At 43.6% G+C, this 22,798-nt stretch overlaps 2 protein-coding genes across 8 annotated transcripts; one reads left to right on the top strand and one right to left on the bottom strand.

Annotated features, from left to right (window-relative positions):
- Positions 1-131: 131 nt before the first annotated feature.
- Positions 132-18,342, bottom strand: SCLY (selenocysteine lyase). Of its 7 annotated transcripts, XR_014526795.1 has the most exons (14): positions 18,205-18,342; positions 16,098-16,206; positions 15,404-15,516; positions 14,919-15,019; positions 14,280-14,463; positions 13,003-13,130; positions 11,826-11,990; positions 10,329-10,435; positions 9,591-9,627; positions 8,305-8,388; positions 8,000-8,102; positions 6,387-6,462; positions 1,259-4,109; positions 132-1,154 (listed from the first exon to the last, which is right to left on the bottom strand). XR_014526795.1 is itself a non-coding variant. In XM_083505661.1 (13 exons), exons 2-13 carry the CDS (start codon positions 16,193-16,195, stop codon positions 3,965-3,967), a joined length of 1,341 nt encoding a protein of 446 aa, XP_083361787.1. In that variant the 5' UTR covers positions 16,196-16,206; positions 18,205-18,342; the 3' UTR covers positions 132-3,964. The 7 variants fall into 7 exon arrangements, 6 of the variants coding, with proteins under 6 accessions (XP_083361787.1, XP_083361788.1, XP_083361791.1 ...); XM_083505661.1 differs by having other exon boundaries at positions 132-4,109; XM_083505662.1 differs by having other exon boundaries at positions 132-4,109; positions 18,148-18,284.
- LOC310708006 (uncharacterized protein) lies at positions 18,308-22,669 on the top strand. Its single transcript, XM_083505687.1, has 2 exons — positions 18,308-19,038; positions 20,607-22,669. The coding sequence occupies exon 2, from the start codon at positions 20,636-20,638 to the stop codon at positions 21,512-21,514; it is 879 nt and encodes a 292-aa protein (XP_083361813.1). The 5' UTR covers positions 18,308-19,038; positions 20,607-20,635; the 3' UTR covers positions 21,515-22,669.
- The last annotated feature ends 129 nt before the right edge of the window (positions 22,670-22,798 follow it).

Below are 22,798 nucleotides of genomic sequence, written 5' to 3'. Positions count from 1 at the left end.
AAAGTAAGTACAGATACACTGGCTGGCTGAAGCTTTCACAATGTAAAATCTGCACTTCTGTGAATAACGAACAATGCTGTGTCATAGCAAGACTTAAAAAATAAGCAAATCAGGCTGGCATTGATACAGGCTTACTTTTAACTTATCACATTTTAATGTATTTTAGACTTTGAGTTAATATCTGTTTTACAGTGTTACCCACCTTGGCTCCACAGAACAAGGCTACAGACAGCAGCATGCCAGATTAACATTTTGATAGGTCAGCAAATAGCTTGTGATTTCACATTCATAAAAAGCCACAGAATCGTGAAACCAACCCTTGATCTTGTCTTCTTATCCCTATTATCAGCTGGACTGGCTGTATCTGTGTAGCAAAATAAGTTGAAATAGACGTGAGTCTATCCTGGTCCCTACTTAATTGCCTTCTTTGAATTCCTTCCACAATGGTTCTGAAACTCAAAAGCTTTCAAGAAATACACATAATATAGCATAACACGTAACATTTCCAGACAGACATTTTTCCCCCATATATTTGTGCCTGGCTGTCCTCCCCAATCCAGCAAGTTTCATTTTATCAGTGTTTCCCCATCAACAGGGCCAGCAAGACATTCTTCACAGCAGGTCTGATGTTTTCCTATGACAGTTAACTGAAAAGTAGTCCTTGGGGTCTTCTTTTCATGGATACAAACAAAAGACAGTTCAGGGAGCTGATACAGATCTACAAAATCAGCTTACGTGCCAGGAAAACAAAGGAAAAGGCCAACCAGTTAAAAAATACAGCATTTGTTCCTACAGATGTGACAAATCCCCTAAAAGCATTAGGCACCATCTACTGGGAAAGAGGGCGCTAGGCAAGAGTCTTATTTTCTCTGAACTCTTTTTACAGGAAACAAATATTAGTTTGTCAGTCTAAGGAAATACAATGATTCCTGTCTCCCTGAGTTGAGTAAAATCGTTCCTATTCCTGTAGGATTAGACCTACTAGCTTCCCATGCACAAAACTGAGGAACTGCATGTGGGCATTTGCTTCTGGTGCTAACAATTGTTTCCGATAATATAACCAGCCTACCTATGTGCCTCACCTGGGACGTTGAATATCTATGTATTGGTCCCTTCTCCTGCCCACAAACAAAATAATATAGGACAGTATTCAGCTAAATAGTTGCATTAGTGCAATGGAACCCCACCCCTCTCCTCCCCGTGCCTCCCCTCCAAATCTGCTCCAGAGGGTTGGGTGAACCCCCATAACAGATTCAGCGTTACACAGGGGGAGAATGTTCTGCTGCGCAAGGAGAAGTTCTTGCACCAACAGAATATTCACCTTAGCACTATGGAGTATACAATCCATCCTGACTAAATTACTATTTTATAATACCTATCAAGGCTGCAGCAATCCAGGGACCCCAGATAAGATCTGAAGGTGCTAACCAAAAGGAGGGAGAATCTGAACTCTGCTTGCCTTACCACTCTTCTGTCCTTGCCCCACCCCTTTCTCCAGTTCCCTCCTTTGTAACAAAAGTACTGGCTCTTTCATGATAGAAAAGAGAGCATCATGCATCACAGTGTTTAGCACAGAGATGGACTATGGTAGCTTAATGTGCAAACTTGCTTATATAAGTGAGAAGGCATAACCTTCATCCTTCCCCTCACTCTTCATGCTACAAAACACAGTGCCTGCAGTGGCAACTGCATAATATGCTGCACAGGTCAAGGTGGCAGACCTTAGGTATTTGAAAATGGCTACCATATCACCTCTCATTCTCCTCTTTTCCAGGCTAAACATACTCAACTTCCTCAACAGTTCCTCTTCTGCACATGTTCCAGCTTGTCAAAACCCTGTTGACTCATGTTAAGCTTGTGATCTACCAAGACCCCTAGATCATTTTCACAACTACTACTGGCAAGCCAGGTGTCCCCCATTCCTGCCTAAGTGCAGAACCTTACATTTCATAGGATTATAGAGTTGGAAGGGATTCTTAACGTCATCTAGCCCAACTCCCTATTGAAATTTTGTTAGTTTGGGCCAATTCTCTAATCTGTTAAGGTCATCTGGAATCCGAATTTTGTGTTTTGCAGCATTAGGTACCTCTCCAAGTTTAGTGTCATCTGCAAAATTGACTGTCACCCTCTCAATTCCTTCATGCAATTCGTTTATAAAGATGTTGAACAGCAATGGGCCCAGGACAGAACACCCAACTTGTCATTTTTTTCCAGGATGATGAGGAACCATTACTGAATACTCTTTGTGTTTGGGAGCTACAAATCCATCTAACAATAACCTTGTCCAGCAAACATTTTACCAACTTCTCCGTAAGAATTTCATGGGGGACTTTGTTGAAAGTCTTAGTGAAATCAAGCTACACTACATCCACAGCATCCCCTTGATTCACCAGGCTTGTAACTTTCTCTCTCTCTATAAAAGGACAAAATCCCCCATGATATTCTTGCATATAGGTGCCTCCTTCTCACAGACAAGGTAAGCAGTTATAGCAGTGGGTCCATGTAGTACCTTTCCTTCCCTGCAGGGGGAAGCTCACTGTAAGAGCAACCCCTGCCATGCATCCTGACAAGGAAGAGCAGGGTATTCAGAATGCCTTGTAGGCAAGACAAAGAGCAGCAGAAGAGAACTGCCTGGAAAGGCAGAATTCTCGCCACCACCTGTTCTTATGGGAAAGTAAACCATTGCCAGTCAGATCCTTGCTGTTGGCTTGATCAAGATGCAAGCCAGCTGGGCAGGCAATGACAAGAGAACCAGCATGCAGTTGTCTACCATTTGCTAATGGAAAATGATTGCTATGCTGGCTCTCTTGACATCACCTGCCCCATCATTAGAGTATTTCTCCATTTAGGGTAAACCAGCAGCAACAGCTACAACCAGGATCTGTTGTTGCTACGTGAGAGCTACGTGAGATGACAGCTATGATTGATTTCCTCCTCTTGGCAACCAGGGCAGATAGTAGCAGTAACAGTTCCTGGTTCAAATCCCCCACCATCACCATTTCCAGTTGGATTCTTTTCATAACTTAAATAGCCCTTTAACACTAGGAGATCATCCCCACTTCTACTTGTGCAGTGCCTAGAAAGTATGACTTTTGAGTGGTTTTCTGTTTGACCCACTCCTTTGCAAGGGAAAACTCGTTCTTTAGCAACAAATCAGAACAAATAGCAATCCGGGGAAAACCCAAATTGCCATTTGCTCTGATTGAGCGCTAAAGAGCAATTTTCTCTAGAAAAAGCAGCAGGACAATTGAAGTGTGGATAAGCCCTAGGTTAGAGAAGTTCTATGCAGCCTTCATAACACAAAACACAGCAATGTGAAATGAAGGTTTCTCTCTTTCTCTTTCTCTTTCTCTCTCTCTCTCCTCTTCAGCTCTAGAAGAATGCACATTCTAATCCCACTGCACATCTCAGCAGCAATACTATAGCAGCTACAACCTGTTGCTGCAGCCAGAAGAAATATTCATGTTCCTTCAGTGCCTATATAGAGGGTAACTGCTTTCCTTCGGGGGTAAGGAATACCCCAGAAGGGTGGCATCAAAAGAGTGGCCGTTTCCAGGTACCAAGGCAAGCTCCCAATTTTTCAATATTTTGGGATTCACCTGTCCATTCAAACCATAATATTTAGGCATGTTTCCTGAACCCACACAAAAACCTCAATCATAGATCTAATCATCCAACTAGAAATGTTTACCCACTTCAATGAGTAAAAACTGCTGGCAGAGCCTGCTCAGCATAGTGACTACATTCAGGGAGCACTGATTTCTGGCCTGCTGTATTCAAGGGCTGGGGAATCACTAGAGATTATTCAACAAGAATTCAGTGGCCGGATGCTGACTAGAATGTTATCTAGCCTCATTCTGTTAAATGTAAGTAGCACCTAGAGCAATGGAAAATTAGGGTCAGGTAAGCTCACTTCCTGGGTTTAGAGGGCAAAACTGTCTCACTAGGTGACTGAAAATCCGGCCTATTGTAGCTGAGCCACAGCCTGCTTCAGATCTTCCACAATCAGGTCCACATCCTCCTTGCTGGTAGCACGACCCACACTGAGACGCAAGGCGTTCTGTGCCACGTCATAAGGAATTCCGCAGCTAAGCAGGATAGAGGATGGCCTGGTGAACAAAGAGAAAGTAAGTCAAGTTTAACCTCCTAAAATTCCCTACAGTGGTTCCAAGAAGTGAACAGAGGAAGGAAACAAAAATTATGCAGTCCTATACTTATTTCTAAGTCTTATTAGTTTCCAATATGAGCCGCAAAGAACTCTGCCTCTGTAGTGCACATTCACACCACTGTTCTTCCTACGAATGCTGCAGTCACCCCAGCTTAGGTGCAGATCCACTGCAGTGCTGGTCTTAAATGATAGGCAACACTTTTCTCTTGCAGGCAGCCTCTGAAATATTGCCCAGGAGGGAATGTGGCTAAAAAAGGTTCCCCATCTACTGGTATGTAGAGTGGTTAGAGTGTCAGATTACAACTGGGGAGAGCCTAGGTCCCAGCTCAGACATAATTAACTGACCTTGAGCTAGTGACTAGCTAACTTCCTCACAGGTTTGGTGTCAAAAGAGAGTCAAAGAACTGTGTATGCTGCTCTGAACTCATCAAAGCATGAGAAAGAAATGTAAAAAACAAACAAATCAATCTGACTTAAGCCCAACCTAGATGCAAGACCATCTAGTGTTAGCAAGAAGAGCTGGATGGGGATCCTGGAATGGAGGTACTGTAAGAGAGCTTTCCCTGCTGTGGCCCCCTGCCCCTATTAATCACATTGGGGGGAAATGTTTCTATCTTCTCCAGTGGAAGCTTTCCCCCCATGCATATAGTAGGCACAGGCAGCTCCATCCAGATTGGGACCACCATGGCAGGGGAGGAGTGGTTCAGTTCTCTCCCCCAATAACAGGGTGCCAGTCCAGACTTGCCCCACATTCCTGCAGTTGTTACTTGTGTGAATGGCATCTGAATTTAGTTTGGCCCTTCACGCTTGCTATTCAGGAACCTGCTTTTGAACGTGATCCTGTGCGCATCCATGTGGAAACATGGAACTGAAATGTATTATCTCTGGAGCAGGTATGTGAGCAAAAGCCTCGATTGTAGCACATTCTGTTCTCAGATTTGGCTCCAGCATTATGTAGCTAATCAATTGGGACACAAGGCTTGTCATACCAATATGCTCATATGATTTTGCAGGTCTCAGACATAAAATTGAACCACAAGCATTCTAGGAAAATCTTTAGGTGAAAGAAATACAATACAAGGCACTTAGGTTTCCACTGCTCTCTCCAGTATTTGAAACAAGCAGCGCACAACAGCAGGGGAGCAAGTTGCTGCTCAGACACATGATCTGTCACACTACACTGCTCTCTCTATTCAAAGGAAAACCACTTGATGATATCCTAATCCTAGGCACTTAGCTGATCACCTACTTCCCTGCCCAGCTGGAACCATCCCCTGTGAGTTCCAAAAGGGTGGAAAGGCCACAGCTTATGCAAATGTTGGCTTGTACAAAAGTGCAAAGAAAACACTTTCCACTAAGATACAAATACATTAACGGGCTTATGAACTTAAAGCAAATTGACCAGCTTGCAAAATAAGCTCAGCTCCTGAATAAGCGACAACAGTCTGCAACACTATCTCAGTAACCCCCTACTGCTAGCACCCTCTCCTGTGCTGCCCTTACCAACTGGGGGAAAAGTGGGACTGGCACTGTGGCAACTATACAACCCCTTCCACTTCTTAGACCTGGACCAGTAGCTCTTTAAAGCCAGGAGAAGGGTGGTTCACACAGCTAAGTGGAGGGACAGGATTAGTCTGCCCATTGTCCAGGGGCAAATGGCATGTCTCGGATGCAGGGTGAGCGATTCTGGGAGGCGGTGTCACATGTCTCTGGCAGTCTTCTCCTAAAGCAGGAGGATTTCACGTTTGAAAATGGAAAACGTTCCTTTTGTACATCTTTGGGGGGCAGGAGAGAAGACCGTAAGATGTAAGGGCTGGCGTTACTGTCATAGGGTGGAATTCAACATTGTGCTCTTCCAATCATTCTGCCTGCACAAGCATTTCAGCTTGCCAGACAAAACGTTCCCACCATCTCCACCCACTGTTGTGGGGTTCTCCTGACTCCCCTCCCCGAGCCAATTTTGGGGCACGTGGTGGGAGATGGGAAAGTTACACTGTGCAAGTACAAGTCCTTGTGCAGGGCTGCTGCTGACAGGGCAGGTTGGGTGAATCCTACTATTGTCACACATACACACACTCTATTACTACCATTAAGAAGCAGAGTTCCCTGAGAAGGTGGGTGAGTACAGGTGTTGCACCCTTTGCTTTCACTTTTCTACATCAGATGGATCTGTCCCCTCCAGCCACAGAATGCCCAGTTTCCCAACATGGTTCTTTACCGGTCACCCTTCTCGGAGTGGCATGCAGCACCAACACTGGCAAGCAAAGTCCTACAGTGAGATAGCACCAGCCGACCTGCAGAAAACACAAGACATAGGCGTGCCATGAAATACCCAAGGACCTGGTGGAGGAAGGAACCCACAGAATCAGTTTTCAACCTCCCCTCACTCCATTCAGTGCTTATCCCACCTACACTTTTGCTAGAACTGACTTCTCACTAAAGCTGGAGGGGGGGTGGGGAATAAACAAATGCAAAAGTTAATGCACATCATACATATAAAATTGTCAAATGCAGATCTGAACAGGCAAAGTAGGGTTTTAATGACAAAAAGGTTTAATAGATAAAATCAGGATGTGGGTTTTACAATTAGAATCCCTCCTGAGATAAATATGAAATTCATGCTGAAATTATAAAAAGCCGAAGCTTAAAACTCATTTACTTTGTTTACAGTGGTACCTCCAGTTACGAACTTAATTCGTTCTGGAGGTCCATTCTTAACATGAAACTGTTCTTAACCTGAGGCTTGCTTTCGCTAATGGGGCCTCCTGCTGCCGCCGCCACGCAACCTCCGCTCACATCCCGGGACAAAGTTTGCTACCAGGAGTATCTACAGTGGTATCTCTGGTTACAAACACTTCGGGTTACAGACTCCGCTAACCAGGAAGTAGTACCTCGGGTTAAGAACTTTGCCCCAGGATGAGAAGAGAAATCGTGCGGCGGTGGCGCAGTGGCAGTGGGAGGCCCCATTAGCTAAAGTGGTACCTCAGGTTAATAATGGTTTTAGGTTAAGAATGGACCTTCGGAACGAATTAAGTTCGTAACCAGAGGTACCACTATACTTCCAGGTTAGCTGAGCTCATTACCCAAAGCGTTTGTAAGGGGGACAGTACGTAACCCAAGGTTCCACTGTACAGTTATAATAATAATAATAATTTATTATTTATACCCCACCCATCTGCCTGGGTTTCCCCAGCCACTCTGGGCGGCTTCCAAAAGAATATTAAAATACTATGTTACATCAAACATTAAAAGCTTCCCTAAACAGGGCTGCCTTCAGATGTCTTCTAAAAGTCTGGTAGTTGTTGTTCTCTTTGACATCTGGTTAAGAACTTAATTCGTTCTGGAGGTCTGTTCTTAACCTGAAACTGTTCTTAACCTGAAGCACCACTTTAGCTAATGGGGCCTCCTGCTGCCGCTGCACCACCGCTGCATGATTTCTGTTCTCATCCTGAAGCAAAGTTCTTAACCTGAGGTACTATTTCTGGGTTAGCAGAGTCTGTAACCTAAAGCGTATGTAACCTGAAGCGTATGTAATCTGAGGTACCACTGTATTTGCAAAATTTCACAATTTGTAATTTCTTTGAGAAATTAGAAAACCAATTTCCAATACCATATTTCAGCATCTCCCCACTCTCCCTCACACAGCAGCAGTCTGGTCTTCATCTGCTCTGAAACTATCTTAAAAGCAATGCAGTCTTGAGATCTATAGACAGGATTAACACATGTGTTGATCATTGTGGAAGCTGTAGGCAAAAAAACCCCCAACAACACCTAAAGTAGACTGACAGCAGCCATATAGGAATGGTGAAAATTTAGAGCCATAGGGGATACCTTTTAGTCCTGAGCCCTTGACAGAAAAGTTACAGGTGTTGCACAGTCTCCTTGAGCCTTTCAGCCTGCAGTTAAAATAAACTCCTTGCTCTTCAAACACAGCCTAAAATGTGCAAAAATAATACTTTCAAGAAATGTTTGTTAATGATTGCCCTCACTTCACTATCCCCCAGCTTAGCGTTCCTACAAAGGAAGGCAGCAAGAAGAAAGTGCCATGCAATTCTATCTACAAACAGGGGTCAATCCTCCCTTCCCTATGCAAAGGTTGCAGGCCAAACCAGAAAACAGGCACCCAGAGAACTCACTTCAAGTCTCTCTTCCAGGTAATCCCGGACCTTCCTCATGTGAGCTTCATAAACCTCACAGTGCCTGCTCACCAAGTCTGCTGCCTGCAAAGGAAAACAATCAGCATAGCATGTTTCTCAGTGGCTACAACAAGAGACAGAACCATGAGGGGAATGGGGATTCCCATAGAATGTCCCCATCCAGACAGATGAAAACAGATCAGGATATTCGATGCAGGACTGAAATGGGTAGGCAATCTGAATGGAATCACCTTTTGTGCCTATTCGTAATGTGATTCTTTTGGTCTGACAGTGATTTGTCAGAGACCAAGGAAAGTCTACATGGCACAATTTTGCACGGGCCTCTCTCTCTAGAGCACACCTGCAAGGTACCCACCACTCTCAATCAACTAAAAGAAAACCCATTAATCATATAACTATATACCTGTAACCTCAGTGACATAAGCTCTCTTCATATGTTTACTCACCTGATCTATCACGGTTCTAAACTGCATTGGCAGTCTACACAGATAGTAAAGGCTCCCTGCTTTAAAACCTATTCCTCTATGGTGCATTTTGTTTAAATACACTGTTTACTACTGGGGGGGGGGGAGGCATTTGGCCAAAAAGGCAATAGCAGGAGCTGGGGGGAGCTACACAACCTTGGACATGGGGCTAAAGATGCTGACCCACAGCTCCTGGTAATTTCACAAATTGTCCCTTTGTGAAAGCAGCACATGAAGAGGGCTACTAGAGAAAATCTGGACATATTCTCCAACAGTGGCTGGGTGTTGAGTTATTGAGAATACTTTCCCCTCACCCCACCCCAATGTATATACAGTATAGGCCAACTTGATGTACCTTTCTTGTTCTGGCATGCTATTCACATAGAGCCACAGGGAAAACTGTAAAGATTAGCTATTTGCTCTGAAAAATATGCCTAGAAGAACAACCTCTAGTATTTCAACAAGTCCTCAGTAACCAGATCCTCGCAATGATGGGAAACAACCAGAGTTTACAGTAAAACATTTGTAAGCATCCTTGTCTCCTATCAATGTCCCACTGTGCACAGATTTAGAACTCTTGCTCCATAGGTCAAATAGCAACTCCACCTCTGGCATGAGAGCACAAGGGTGTGAGGGAAGAGAAGCACCAGCACAGATAAGCAAACCCAGGGAAATCTGTTGCACTGCTTCTGCCTTTACATTATTGTAAGAAGAATGCTGGGTTGAAATCTTGCTACCAGGACAGCATCTCATGCTGAATCCATAACTGTCATTATTAGCCCTCATCACTTCTGAGCTTACCTTGCCAAGGCCAGCAATCATTGGTGTATTCTCAGTCCTAGAACAGAGAAGTGTGTATTTATTCCTAAAGCATAATAAAAGTGACACAAGCACAGGGGCTATATCTACTTGGGTAACTAGCATAATGCAGGGACTGAAAATGGCGCTACTGTGTGATAGGAGCTACTGCTCCTGAGTTACTCAGTTGTGGGGGGAGGAGATCTGGTCTTTCTTGTCATCTGAATGTGACTTAGGAAGCTCAGGTGCTGCCTTATATCAAGTCAGACCACTGGTCCATTGAGCTCAGTATTACTGACCAGCAGTAGCATTCCAAGGTTTCAGGCTGTGGTCTTTCCCAACCCTACCTGGAGATGTTGGGGATTGAACCTAGAATCTTTTTGCATGTAAAGTGTGTGTGCACTAAAACTCAGCCACAGCCCATGACGTAAACCCTACACTGCATTTCCCAGCAGCTTATCCTGAAACGCTTCACACTTTGCCAAATGAGAAACATGATATGAAAGGGAAAGGTTTTCAAAAGCTGAGCCTTTCACTCACTAATCTATGCATCCTTGGAGTCTCAAAGAAAACTATCTTCCAAAAAAAAACTGCTTGGTGTCTTCTCTCACAGCCCCTCACCCGTGTGAATAAGAGGAACATGGGCTACCCACATACTGCTCCCACATCCAAGAGAGGTCCCCACCTTACTTGGCCTCTCCCTGGATTAACTGGCTCCCTCTGTGCCCTCATCCTTCTTACCCCGGGCGGAAGTTCCGTTCCTGCCCACCTCCAAACAGCATGGGATGGAGAGGAGTGGTGACACCAGGGCCTCGCACATACAGTGCTCCAATACGCGGGGCATAGAACTGCAACAATAAATCACAAAGCTAATGCCTCCAGACAAGAACTAAGTGGTGTGACCAACAGGAAACTGAGGTGCCTTGACCACACAGAAGTAAGGCTGACAAGAGCAGAGAAGCAAACATTAATCCTTGGGGAAATCATGGTTGCCCGTGGGAGAGAAGTATGGGTGAATCCTATGCTCACTGCTACCCCTCCCCTAGACTACCTCAGTGCTATTTCACACATAACAGAAGAGTTTCCTGTGTTTTCTCCCCCTGTTCTGCATCACTTGACAGGCATTTGTGTGCTTCAAAAAAACAACCATGACAAACATGTTCCCAGATGCCACAGTTATTAAACTAATTACGCCTGGAGATTAACTTGAATCATTACTTGGCTACTGAGAAAATAAATAAAAAAATGAAAAGCTGTTTTTGAATACTGTAATGGAAAGTGACGTTTGCACACTGGACATCTCCTGCTATGGGTCATGCTCTCCTGCGCAATGTGAAAATGTGGACAAATTCACTCAACATTGTTCCCAGATTGCCATCTGGTGGAGAAGCAGTTGAGTTGCATTGCATCCTAAGAAGTGAGTTATCGACTGTCCACTATGTTTTTAGGTGTTCCAAGAGTTCATGATGAAAATAAAAGACAATTTAAACAACACTTTCTGCATTTCTGTGCAACCATGCTAGATGCATGGGCTGCAGAGAAGAGGGCCAAGATACTGTTCAGGGCAGAGTTTACATTACAGTCACCATATGACAATCTGCATGGCAGCTGTAGCAAAATACAATTGTCAGCAGCAAGCAAATCAACAATGGTTCTCATTTTAAAATAAACCCTGACGAACTGCTGCTCTAGCACATGGTTCCCCAAAGTTATCAAAAGGCCAAAGTGAGATGGCCTCTTTGTATATTCTTTGTGTGTACATATTGTGCACTGTTTTTATGAGAGTAAGGAAAGAAGGAAAAACTTTCAAATAAAAAAAAAGTTTTGGAAATCAGGATGTAGATAGCATTAGACACATTTATTAAACAACATAAGAAAAACACCTTTAGCCCTAATAGTCAGCCTGCAATCCTGCACAATGAGAACTGTGAGTGAGAAAACCAATTATGAACACCAAACGTTTTTACTGCCAGCTTCCTGTCACACAAAGCACCTCTGGATTATGGTCACTGTCTGGTTCTCAGAATGATGGCTGGTGTTCAGGGAGCCCTGGGATGTTCTTTCTTATTTTTCTCTCTAAATATTTTATCAACAATAAAGGATGACTCTATGGGCTGACAGCAACCCTCTGCTTAATGGGTATTGGATTTACCATGTTGGGAGACGACCTAGATGCATGGACATCTCTTATCCTGCATGTAGAAACTACATTGTAGACCAAAGAGAGAAGCACCATACCTTGTGCCCCACAATAGTGAGGTAATCGACTCCCAGATCCTGCACGTCCACTTGACCTTTCCCAATCATCTGTGCTGCATCTGTGTGTACCAAGATTCGTGGCAGACCAGATGCCGTTCTCTTCCGATTGAGAGCTTGAATCCGTTGGCTGAGTTCAGAGACAGGCTGACAGAAGAAAGAACCATCAGGAGGCATCATCTCACCAGGAACACAAGTGTTCTGGCTCTCTCTTTTGCTACTGCCCTACTGGCTGACATATGATGCCTTCACGGAATTACTTGCCTGGAAAGCTGATGGTTGCATTTGAACTTTTATTGATGGTATTCTATGGTTTTATTGTTATGTAGCACAACGGCCCCGCCTTTGTAATTAAGGTAGAAGTTAGCATTTGGTGTAACTCAGCATCCAAACAAAGGACACCACATATAAACTCCACAGAACACACAACCCTACACAGGGAGACCGTGGTTCACGGCATAGGGCTATGTCTCTATGTCTCCGGAGAGCAAAACCTGGAATTCCAAACTAGATTGGGGGAGCAATGAGGTGACAAAAATTGTAGAACTAAAGGTTTTGCTATACAGTGGACCTGTGATTTATGTACATTTAACATGTGTGCATTCAGATTTAGGCACTTGGCAAAAACAAAAAATTAAAAGAGGGGCAGAAAGAGGAGCGGGCATCTGGGGGGAAAACTTTGGCAATCCCACCTGGCGTTGCATCCAGTGTGTTTTGACTATACATGATTTTGGCTTTATCCACTATCCCCAGTACTTAAACCCCTGTGTAAGTTGAGGGGCTTACTGTATACCTAAAACATACATTGGTACCTCGGGTTAAGTACTTAATTCGTTCCGAAGGTCCGTTCTTAACCTGAAACTGTTCTTAACCTGAAGCACCACTTTAGCTAATGGGGCCTTCTGCTGCCGCCGCGCCGCCAGAGCATGATTTCGGTTCTCATCCTGAAGCAAAGTTCTTAACCTGGGGTACTATTTCTGGGTTAGCAGAGTCTGTAACCTGAAGTGTATGTAACCTGAGGTACCACTGTACTGAGATTGAAAGTCGGTGAAATGAAAGGAGAGTGGAAATATTTTGGGGGAGCATCAGCTCTTGGGATCATCTGACCACATATATGAACCTCATATTCTTAAACATGTAATAAGAAGGCACAACTCACCATGATAACCCCCGTTTCATTATTGGCCAGCATAATGGAAACTAGACATGTAGTTGGACGGATTGCTGCAACAACTTCATCTACTTCCACCCGTCCTGTCACTTTGGACACGGGTACAAAAGTGGCTTCTGTAAATCAGGATGCAAAAAAAGATGTTGATCCCATAGCTCAGTGCGTTCATCAGCACTTACTATGTATCTGGCAGCAGTGGAGAAAGTCACAGGGAATAGCAGACCTATTGCTAGGCAACAGACAAGCGCTCCTTAGTCTTGAAAGATTAAGATATGGCTGTCATAAGGGAATTTGGGAGGAAGTGGCTATTGACTTAGAAGCAGCATTTAATGAAAGAGGCAGCTGAGCAAAAATGGATTTTCCTGGAGCTCAGCTGGATACTTGGAAGATAAGAAAGGAGGAAGCTGAGGGGAAATGCTGCATGCTGTTTAAGTCTCTTCAGTTTGCAAAAGTCCCCACTAAGAGCTCTGAGTCTCATACTGAGTTCTGCCATGATCCTGCCCAATTGGAGAAGCACCAGAGATTAAACCTAGCACCGTTTGAACACAAGCTATATATTCCTCCCTCCCTACGCAGTGATAAGACCACTTATCAGCCAGGTTAGGAATGCCATCTCTGACTCCATGTGTTGGTCACTTTTTGACAGGCAAGAAGGATAGGATAGGATACCACAGGAAAGGATAGGAAAAGGAAAAGGAAAAGGAAATGATGCAAATAAATGCATTTGAATTAAAGGTTCAGAACTGCCCCCAATTCTGGACATTAGCACCACAGTGTAAGTACTGCTGAGCCAGCTTTAGACAGCTCACATTCGGAGTAAACAATAAAGAGACAGTATACCAAACAAAACCCCTTCATGGATCACTGCCTTGTTGTGGTGAAGGGACTAGAATAACTGCAAGAAGCTCTGAGCTATGCTGTGCAGGGCCACCCAAGACGGACAGATCATAGCCGAGAGTTTAGACTAAATGTGATCCATCTGGAGAAGGAACTGGCAATCCACTCCAGTATTTTGCCAAGAAAACTCCATGGACATAAAAATGGAGAAGATTTGAGAAGAAAGTGAGAGTTTCCAAGATATGCTCTGGTTCATGGGGTCATAGAGAGTTGAACACGACTAAGACGACTAAACAACAATACCAAAAAAGTAGTATTTGTTACTCAGAAACTAAAATTGCTTTAAAAAAGAGCTTTTGCCTAAGCAGAATCTGGCAAGTGTGTATAATTTATCAGCAATCTCTGACTATCCACTACAGTATACTCACCAGCCTCATGCTCTTTCACTAGGTGCTCCACAGGGAGACGGACTGAGTCATGCTCAATGCAAGATGTAATTAAATGTGGACACAGCCCCAGAGTCTTTTGTTTATCTTCTCTTGGTCCATCAGAACTTTGCTTGTTGCTTTCCTTAAAATGCTTCACTGCAGTGTGGATCACTAAATTGTTTGCCTGAATGGAAAAAGGAGGGATACAAATCCCCATCTCATATGTTCATATGAATATCCAGATTTACCAGTGCAGTCCTCTGGAGTAGACAATGCTGAATTTCTTACCCAAACACTAGTTCAGTGGCAGACTTGTCTTTCAGTCTCAGAAGGATCAGAGGCAGAGGACTGATTTGTAGTCATTACCTCCATGTGAGTGAATCAAATTGCAATACATGCTCCTTTGCAGGTTTTAAATAAAAGATAGAGCCATTCAACAGAAGAGGGATAGACTTTCTTTTTATCTGATGGGTGTTTGCTGGGTCTTACTTGGCACTAATTAAGAATGGAGTCACCAATGCTATGAGAAGCAAATAAAGTCAGACTCCATTTAGGAAAAAAAGACAGCTAGCATGTTATGGGTTGATCTCTTAAATGACTACCAGGTCAAAACAGTGCTAGCAGAATCTCATATCTCACCTCTGTCCCACCAGAAGTGAAGACGATGTCCTGGGGTCGTCCCCCTACCATTCTAGCCAGACTTTCACGGGCTCCATCTATAATATTTTTAGCCCTTCGACCTGTGAAATCAAAGGCACATTTATCTTATTATCAAGGCAAGGTGGGGGGGGGGAGTCTCCAAAGGGTGGCATTAGGGGAAGACTACCACCTTGAGTTCCAGGATGTAATAAAGTGATAAACAAATTATTAAGTCCACCCAAATTCTGGAAGAGTTTAATTGTTTTGATACAGAATAATTATTTCTGGTAACAATAAGTGCCAGATTTGGCTCTGTGTTCCTTGCATGAGCATTTATTTCAGCGAGTGCTAGAGAGTGGATCACATGCAGTAATACATTCCTTTAGGGCCATTTCAATGCAGTAACTTGAATTTAAAAAGGCAAGATGAATATAAAAATGAGATGGATGCTTTCATAGAATGTTTCCATCCAGGCTTGCTCTCACCTTCTGTGTAAGAGCTGCTCGGATTGCCCCATGCTTCATGCATGGCTTCTGTAACTGTCTCAATCACCTCTGGAGCCAGAGGGGTGGTTGCATTGTAATCTAGGTATATCTTCCTGAAGGGAACAGAATGCAAGAATAGTTACAACAGAAAAAGGAATTAAGATACATTACCTCTAGCATTCTTTGGGCCAAAGTTGCATCATTGGTTATGAAAAATGCTGCCCTAACCAAACCACTTCTGAAGTCGTCATTGCCACAACCACAAAGATGATACTGAGGTTTTGAAATAAAACATCACTATCTCTCCCCAAGCTTTAAAATGTGGTGCCAGTTCTGATGAATACATCATATGACACACTCACATGAATGTGACAAAGTGGGCCCAGGCCCATGAAAGCATATGCCACAATGCATTTGCTAATCTTTAAAGTGATTTTGCTGAAAATCACAGCATTCTAGCACTTAAGAAGTTGACTACTGTAATAATCTTTCAGTTCCTAGAGCTCAATCCTAAGATTTTTTTACTTGCTTGGAGTTTTGCAATCCAATCTACACACATTTACTTGGAAGTAAGTTCCACTTAATCCAACAGGACTCATTCCCAAGGTATATTGTGGGGAAAATAGCAAAATCTCAGCACTTACCATTGTCAAAAAATTGTCTCCATTTTTTAAAGTCTAGGGAAGCTACAAACCTGTTTGATGTGTTGTTCTCTTCCCCATCAAAGTCAATTTTCTCTCTGTTCTCATTTCCTTTGTTCACTAATACTTTCTTCACTTGCTTCTCTTCCATTCTCCACCAACCTATTTTAAGAAAAACATAAACCACTATGTTTCATGAAACATTAGACTTCAAATTGCACACAAATAAATTCTGACATGCCTTTGCCCATTAATCAAAAAGACACGACTACTCGTTCTGCTGTATCTTCAGGAATCAGAGGCACTGACTTGCGCCCCAGATTGGAGGGGCCCAGCATTGCACACAAGCGAAACGTGACATCATGACATCACACATGTGAAACCAATGGGTACGCAATGAAGCCCAACACCACTGCCCCCTGCTTGCAACTGCAGCCCTGAACGCCACCACCCATGCACCACCTTACCTCCACTGGCTCTCCACAGCCACTGCAGCAGCTAGGCCAAGGTCTCTGCTGCAAGGCCTCCAGTGGAGGTTAGGCGGCAGGCAGAGGCGGTTTGAGGTGGTCCAGCTGCATTTGTAGGCAGGATGGTGGTGGTGGGAGGAGCCCAAGGACTAGACATACATCATTGGGAGGCTTCCTCCACCCCCTCAACATTGGGGGGGGGGGGCTTGGCCTGCCTACAAATATTGAGGGGGTCCAATCCTATAGAGATGGCGCCTATGTCAGGAATATTGAATTACCATTCTGTAGAGGTACCTCCAAAGATGGACATAAGAAAGTTAGAAGAAATACTTCCCATCTCTCAGATTCCCTGTCTTCCTAGGATTGATATACTCTCTTCCCTGGTTTCCAGCTGGGAGGCAGTCAAAGGAAGAGTCACACACATTGTCAAAAGATTTGTATAGGGGAGATATGTTTTAGGACTGACAGTGGCTCTCCAGAATTCCCCCCCCCCCCCAATCCTACCTGGAAATGCCAAAGACTAAAAGTGAATCTGGACCTTTTGCATGCAAAGCATGTGCTTTACACTACCAAGCTACAACTCTTCCTCAAAGGTGAATTGCCTAATGTCCCCATGGAAGCTCATAGTAGAGGGGAAATTATTATCATTCTTTATTAAATTTCTATTCCACCCTTCATCCAGAGATCACAGGGTGGTTGACAATATAAAAACACAAAAATACATACCATAATAGCAAACAAAAACAATACTCCCCACAGTTTAAAAAGCCAAAAATTCTAAATTGTAGTTCAATCTGCAGTGATGGTAGTTATTCTGTTATAATTTTCACCTGCTACCCCATTTTCTCTCACAGGCTCAATGCACAGGCACTGTTTATGAGCAAAAAGGTTCAGACACTTCCAACACATTACCAGAATAAAATTTCGTTGTGTAGCTTAATCACTCAACAACAGAGGGTTGTTGAGTGGAATGGGAAAGCCTCACACTATACGAAAGACCCTTAGATGTCTTGCAGTCCAACCACAGTTGTTATCGTTCCTCTCCGTTTGTAATTATCATTGCTTTGTTTTTGCACTGAAACCCCGCCCTTTCCATTAAGACTTTAGCACAACCTTCTAATCCCAATGCCCTATTGTAATTAGCCCTAAATACATGTACCTGAAATAACTGCTTATCTAAGCCTTGTCTCTGCTTCCCTCCCATTTCTGTCATTGCCTATTTCTGGATTGTGAACCCCTTGGGGCAGGGACCTATCAGCTCCTTCTTGTTTTGTTGCAAAGCCCTATGAACATGGGTGACACCATACTAACAATACAATAAATTTATATGAGTCACCAAGTTGGTTCCTTTTATTTTTATTTTATTTATACTGAGATGTTTTTTACTGCTGAAATTGTGCTAAACAAAATGGGGAACTGTTCCCCTCAGCTCTTGCCCGCAAGACATAAACTGAATCTCCCTTTGGACTAGGGAGCGTATATCTTAATACCACATCCTAGAGACAAAGAAAAGAGACGACTACTCCCGCCCCCCGAGTGAGAGAGATGCCTATCCCAGAACAGCTAAAAACAGAATGCTAGACTGCACAACCTTCCACCTCAACGCGACCATTTTTATACAAACTTCGAGACGCACCTATTGGCTACTACGGCAAAATTTCAGCTACGAACCAATCCGCGTCCTCCAACTCACCACGTAGCTATTGGCTGCTGAGGCTGCTTAACACTCCAGCCACCGACAAATCAGATCCGCGCCACACAATTCGGACTGACAGTGGCAAGGCGGGTTGACGCGTAGGAGCCGGGGCATCCGTTGACTCTCTCTTCCCACTCTCACTATCATTAGTAATATGACGACAGTCTCCCGAAAGAGGGCATTGGTTTATGGTCGAGTCTGGTACTGGTGTGGCTTCAGCTTCCGCCCAAGAAAGGCTATTAGTTTAATCGCGACCAGGCGGGTCGACTCCTCAAGGACCAATCAGCTTCCTCCTCCGCCAGTGCGTAATGGCGCTAAGCGGGGCACGGCTGCGTTAGTTAACCAATCGGTTGCCTCGCACTGACGATAACCTGCCTCCGACCTTCCCCTTAAGAAACAAGACCCCTTCGTCCATTTGTCTTGGCTCCGCTTACTGGTTCTGCTCTCCTGACGGTAGTTGGCGACTGGGTCTTTTTTTTTGCCGACGTTACTTGTTCGTCCTTTTTTTCCCACAAGGAGGCCTCACAGGCCCGGTTTTCGCCTCAGCTGCAAAAACGGGACCATATATTAGCTACCAACGCCCAGTTTATTTTTTCAAAGCAACTCGGTGAATGACAGTTGAGATCATAGAGACGTCGGCATGAGAGACCACCACAGGGGAAGGGTTGCTCGCGCTGCCCTTCCTCAAGATGGCGGCGGCGGCGGCATCGCTTTCCCTTTTCCCGCTGCGTAGGGCTCGCTCGCTCGCTCTCACTTACCAAGATGGCGAAGGATGGGCCGCGGGCTTTTAATTGACGCTTTACCTCTTCTGGCTGGTTCTGCTGATCGAAGGCAGGTCTTGTGGATAACGGGAGAGGCGGATTAGAGCCGGCCAGGCCGGCCTATTCAACGGTTGGCCGGCCGGGCAGGGGAAACGGCGCCTGGGCCTCAGGCGGCTTCGGCCTGGGAGTGGGGAGGAACTTGCCGGGGCTGAGAGGGAGGGAGGCCGGGCCCCACCCCCATCCGCCTCATGGGCGCCTGTGGCGGCTTTCGCCTCATTGGCGTTATTTTCCAGGCAGGAATAAGGGCTGGCAACTGCCGTACGTGGAGTGCCTGGTCCCTGCCTTGCAGACGGGCAGTGGGGTGCGCAGGTGTTCTCTGGTGCTCTTGACAGCCTCGTGGTTTGAGGTGGTGCAGGGTTGGTCCGCTTGACAGGTTTTAGAAAGATCCCTTCCTTCTCGGTGGGCTGTTTTAATCCCCCCTGTTGACCTCCAGAACGTGATCCCCGGACGCTATGCTCTCAAGCCTCTTTGGTTTAGTGCACTACCTGCGCTCATAGTTTCCAGGACCTAGAGCGGACTTTCATAAATTCCGTGATTGCATCGCCTTAAAAATCCAAGTTTTGAGCCCTTCAGTTGAGAATTTGCTTACAGTTCGAAAATAGGAAATTGCCTGAATGCTAAAACTTGGAAGCATCATTGTATATATGCTGACAGGTGCTATTTGTATTTCTTTGCCTGTTTCCATTCTGGGATTCAGGTTTCCTTTAAAAAATACTGTTCCATTTCAGATTGCAACACTATGCACATCTGGGAAGAAATGCTGTAGTCAACTCATTGGGATTTACTTGTGAATATAGATGCATGAGGTTTCACTGACAGGAAGATTCATGTAATTATACCAGGGCACTTATTTGAGCAGGCAGCTTTGAAAAGCAAGATTGAGGAAAAGGTACAGCTACTTGGAACTGTTGCAGAGCAATCTGTTAAAGGCTACCTGTGTGATGGGAGAGCAGGCTCGAAATGTTGTAAATAAATATTTTTAAATATTTTAAGGTAACTTGGCCACCACAGATTCCTGAGTTATAATGGACAGAATACAAGTATTAAGACTGCTTGTTGAGGTGATTTGTAGTTAATCGGAGAAACACCTGTGCCATTGCTAGAAGGCTTTTTGTGAATTCCCTAATAGGGTTTAATAGATGGTATCTAATGTTAATCGTGCTCAAAGGAGACCCACTGAAATCAACAGACAAGTACTCTGGGTCTACCTTGTATGATATAGCACTATATTTTTAAATATTAAAATATAAGAACATACAGAATTATATATGAATGATTTAGCTGTGCCAATGACAGATCAAGGGGGAAATTCAGACTGCAGCTAACATGAATAAAATACTTTATTGATGCTTTACTGCTTGACAAGTCAGTTTTGTTTTTCAGATAGGAGCTTGCTTAGTCCAAATGGGTGGAACTAAGTAATGCTCTCTCCAGAAATTACTTGATTATCTATGTTGGCTGCAGTCTTGAACACTTTGACCACCTTGACTTACATATTCTTAGCTTCACATAATTAAGGTTTTCTTTTCATTCTTGATGCTACTCTATTTCAGCTGTCTTAATATCTCTTTATTTCAGCTTTTGGTATAAAGAGACACTGGAAAGGAATGATGGCGGCTTTGGATACTAAAGCAAAAGCAAAAAAAACTCTGGGAACAGTTGATTATGTGGAGTCATCAGAATTTGCACAAGGAATTCTGCCTACCAAGAAGGATGTCATTCAAAACATGCTATATCTATTGCACCCGAAAAGGGCTGGGCAAGCCCAGCGATCCAAAGAAGATGCTGCCCAGTTGCTTGCCGAACTTCTGCAGGAGCACTGGTTGTTTTGCAATTTGTATACCATAGCAACACAAAGCATAAAGAAGCATATTCTTAAGGTGTATGAGGAATTTTCAAAATTATATCAGTCCAGAAAGCGAAGAAAAAATGAGTTGTTTACACAGAAAGCAGATGATTTCAACAGGAGTTCAGAGCAGCTTTTTGACATATTTTGTACAGACACAGGAACAAGAGAGAAATTGGAGCAATACAGTGGTGTGAAGATGACTGACATTGAGTGGAAATTTCTTGAAGATCAGAGGAGTGAAAGAAAAATGTACTTTGAGGACTTCGTGGACAAGAAACAAATGGAAACAATAGAAAGACGAAGAAAAGTAGAATCACTGGAGCACTTCAGGAAGATTGCAGAAGAAGAGAAAGATGCATGTAAGCGTAAAGGAATGACTTCCAATAGAGATGAGCAGCCAGTTGAAGATGTCAGCAGTAGGAAGAAAGATGACCCCTGCCTTGGACGCAGCAAAGGAATTGGGAACTTTTCACATAAGGCAAAAAGAAAGCGTCTATCTTCTGGCTGGATTACTGGGACAGCATCTTCAACTAGCTATAGCGAGTCAGTTGCACCTGAATGTCAACATATACGTATGAGCATCAGAAAAGTCAGACCAGGGTTCTATGAGACTTTTGACAAATATGAAAACTGCTAGCCCAACATTCAAAATCTGTTTCTGTTGAAGTTTTGGAAGGTCTTAATACCCTGACTAATTGGAAGTTGATGTAGATAATTTTGTTGGGTTCCATTAATGTACAGCAACACCACCAAAGCAATGGCACCAGTAGAAATGAGCTTTTAGCTTACTGAGAAAGTAAGATTTGTTTAGGCCTGTACTGATACTTTCACAAGGTGAAAGTACTGTGTACTAAAAAGCTATAGTGTAGCAAAGGAAGACAGAAAAACCAATGTTTGGATGTTAAAGCAAACCAAATGCACAATAGTAGGTTATGTTATATAATAACAATTTAACCACTGGAACAGACTTCTTAGGAAGGTGGTGCATTCTCCATTTCATACAGTCTTCATGTTGGGCTGGACACTCCTAAAAAAACATTTTGCTGAAATGTTGTATAGTGGCCTGAAATAGAAGTGTGAGGAGAAAATGCAGACTCTCCAGTAGGAGAGTCATATTATATAACCTGTTGCCCATTCCAACCTCAGTGTCTCCCAAGACTGGAAGACCATGTACAATTAAAATAAAAAATGGTAACTAGTGAGATGGCAGCTAAAAGGGGAACATGGTTGTGGGGCTGTGTGTCACAATGCAGGATCTTTTTGAGACTCACAATAGACTGCTAACTTCCTGCCTGTTAAAACAGTAAGTAAGTAAGTAAGCACACCTGAAGGGAAAACAGTAATTGGCTCAATTATCTAAAAAGTACAGTAGTTTCCTGTAATGCCCACCCCTTACCTTGATAATACTTGTATGGTCTTAAGAGACTGACCATATACAATTTGCCATTATTTCATTGAGACTTGAAGGGGTTCTGCGCCTTTCAGGACTAGGTGCTTGCAGGCGAAAGAAAATAGGTTTCCTCTGTTTGATCTTGCAGATATTTAGTTCCTAAAATACCTATACAGTTCTGAAAAGCAGCTTTTGATAGATAGCATTGGCTCATGTGAGAAGAAAAAAAAAGGGTCAGGAAATTTTAAAAATGGCTTTTGGTATAAATGTGGTGGTAACAACTATTTGTATATTTTCTTCATTCTTAGCAATTAAATATCAGTGGTGAGAAATATATGTGGAAAAGTAGAATTTGTAATTGAAAATATTTGAGACATAAACATGTATAATGCACTGAACATAGCATGGGGTTGGAACTGCCTTACGAATTATTTTAAAGGTGTTTAATTCTTCTTTTCATTGAGTAAGGATTGCAAATGAATGCACTGCAATGTTTGCTACAGTGGAAGGACGTAGCTGCACTGCAGTTAT

Source organism: Podarcis liolepis (genome assembly GCF_965112155.1).
Source record: "Podarcis liolepis genome assembly, chromosome: 5".
NCBI lineage: Eukaryota > Metazoa > Chordata > Lepidosauria > Squamata > Lacertidae > Podarcis > Podarcis liolepis.
Note: the sequence above shows the minus strand (reverse complement) of the source record. Positions and strands in the feature narration are given on the sequence as shown.

What these genes read in the sequence shown, in the direction of transcription:
- SCLY (XM_083505661.1), bottom strand. Translation starts at nt 16,195, where the DNA reads ATGGAAGAGAAGCAAGTGAAGAAAGTATTAGTGAACAAAGGAAATGAG. An exon ending in GAACGGAACTTCCGCCCGGG is followed by an intron (nt 9,628 to 10,328) that starts GTAAGAAGGATG and finishes TCTCTGTTCTAG; the next exon opens with GACTGAGAATACACCAATGA. An exon ending in ACCTGGAAGAGAGACTTGAA is followed by an intron (nt 8,103 to 8,304) that starts GTGAGTTCTCTG and finishes TGCACATTTTAG; the next exon opens with GCTGTGTTTGAAGAGCAAGG.
- LOC310708006 (XM_083505687.1), top strand. Translation starts at nt 20,636, where the DNA reads ATGATGGCGGCTTTGGATACTAAAGCAAAAGCAAAAAAAACTCTGGGA.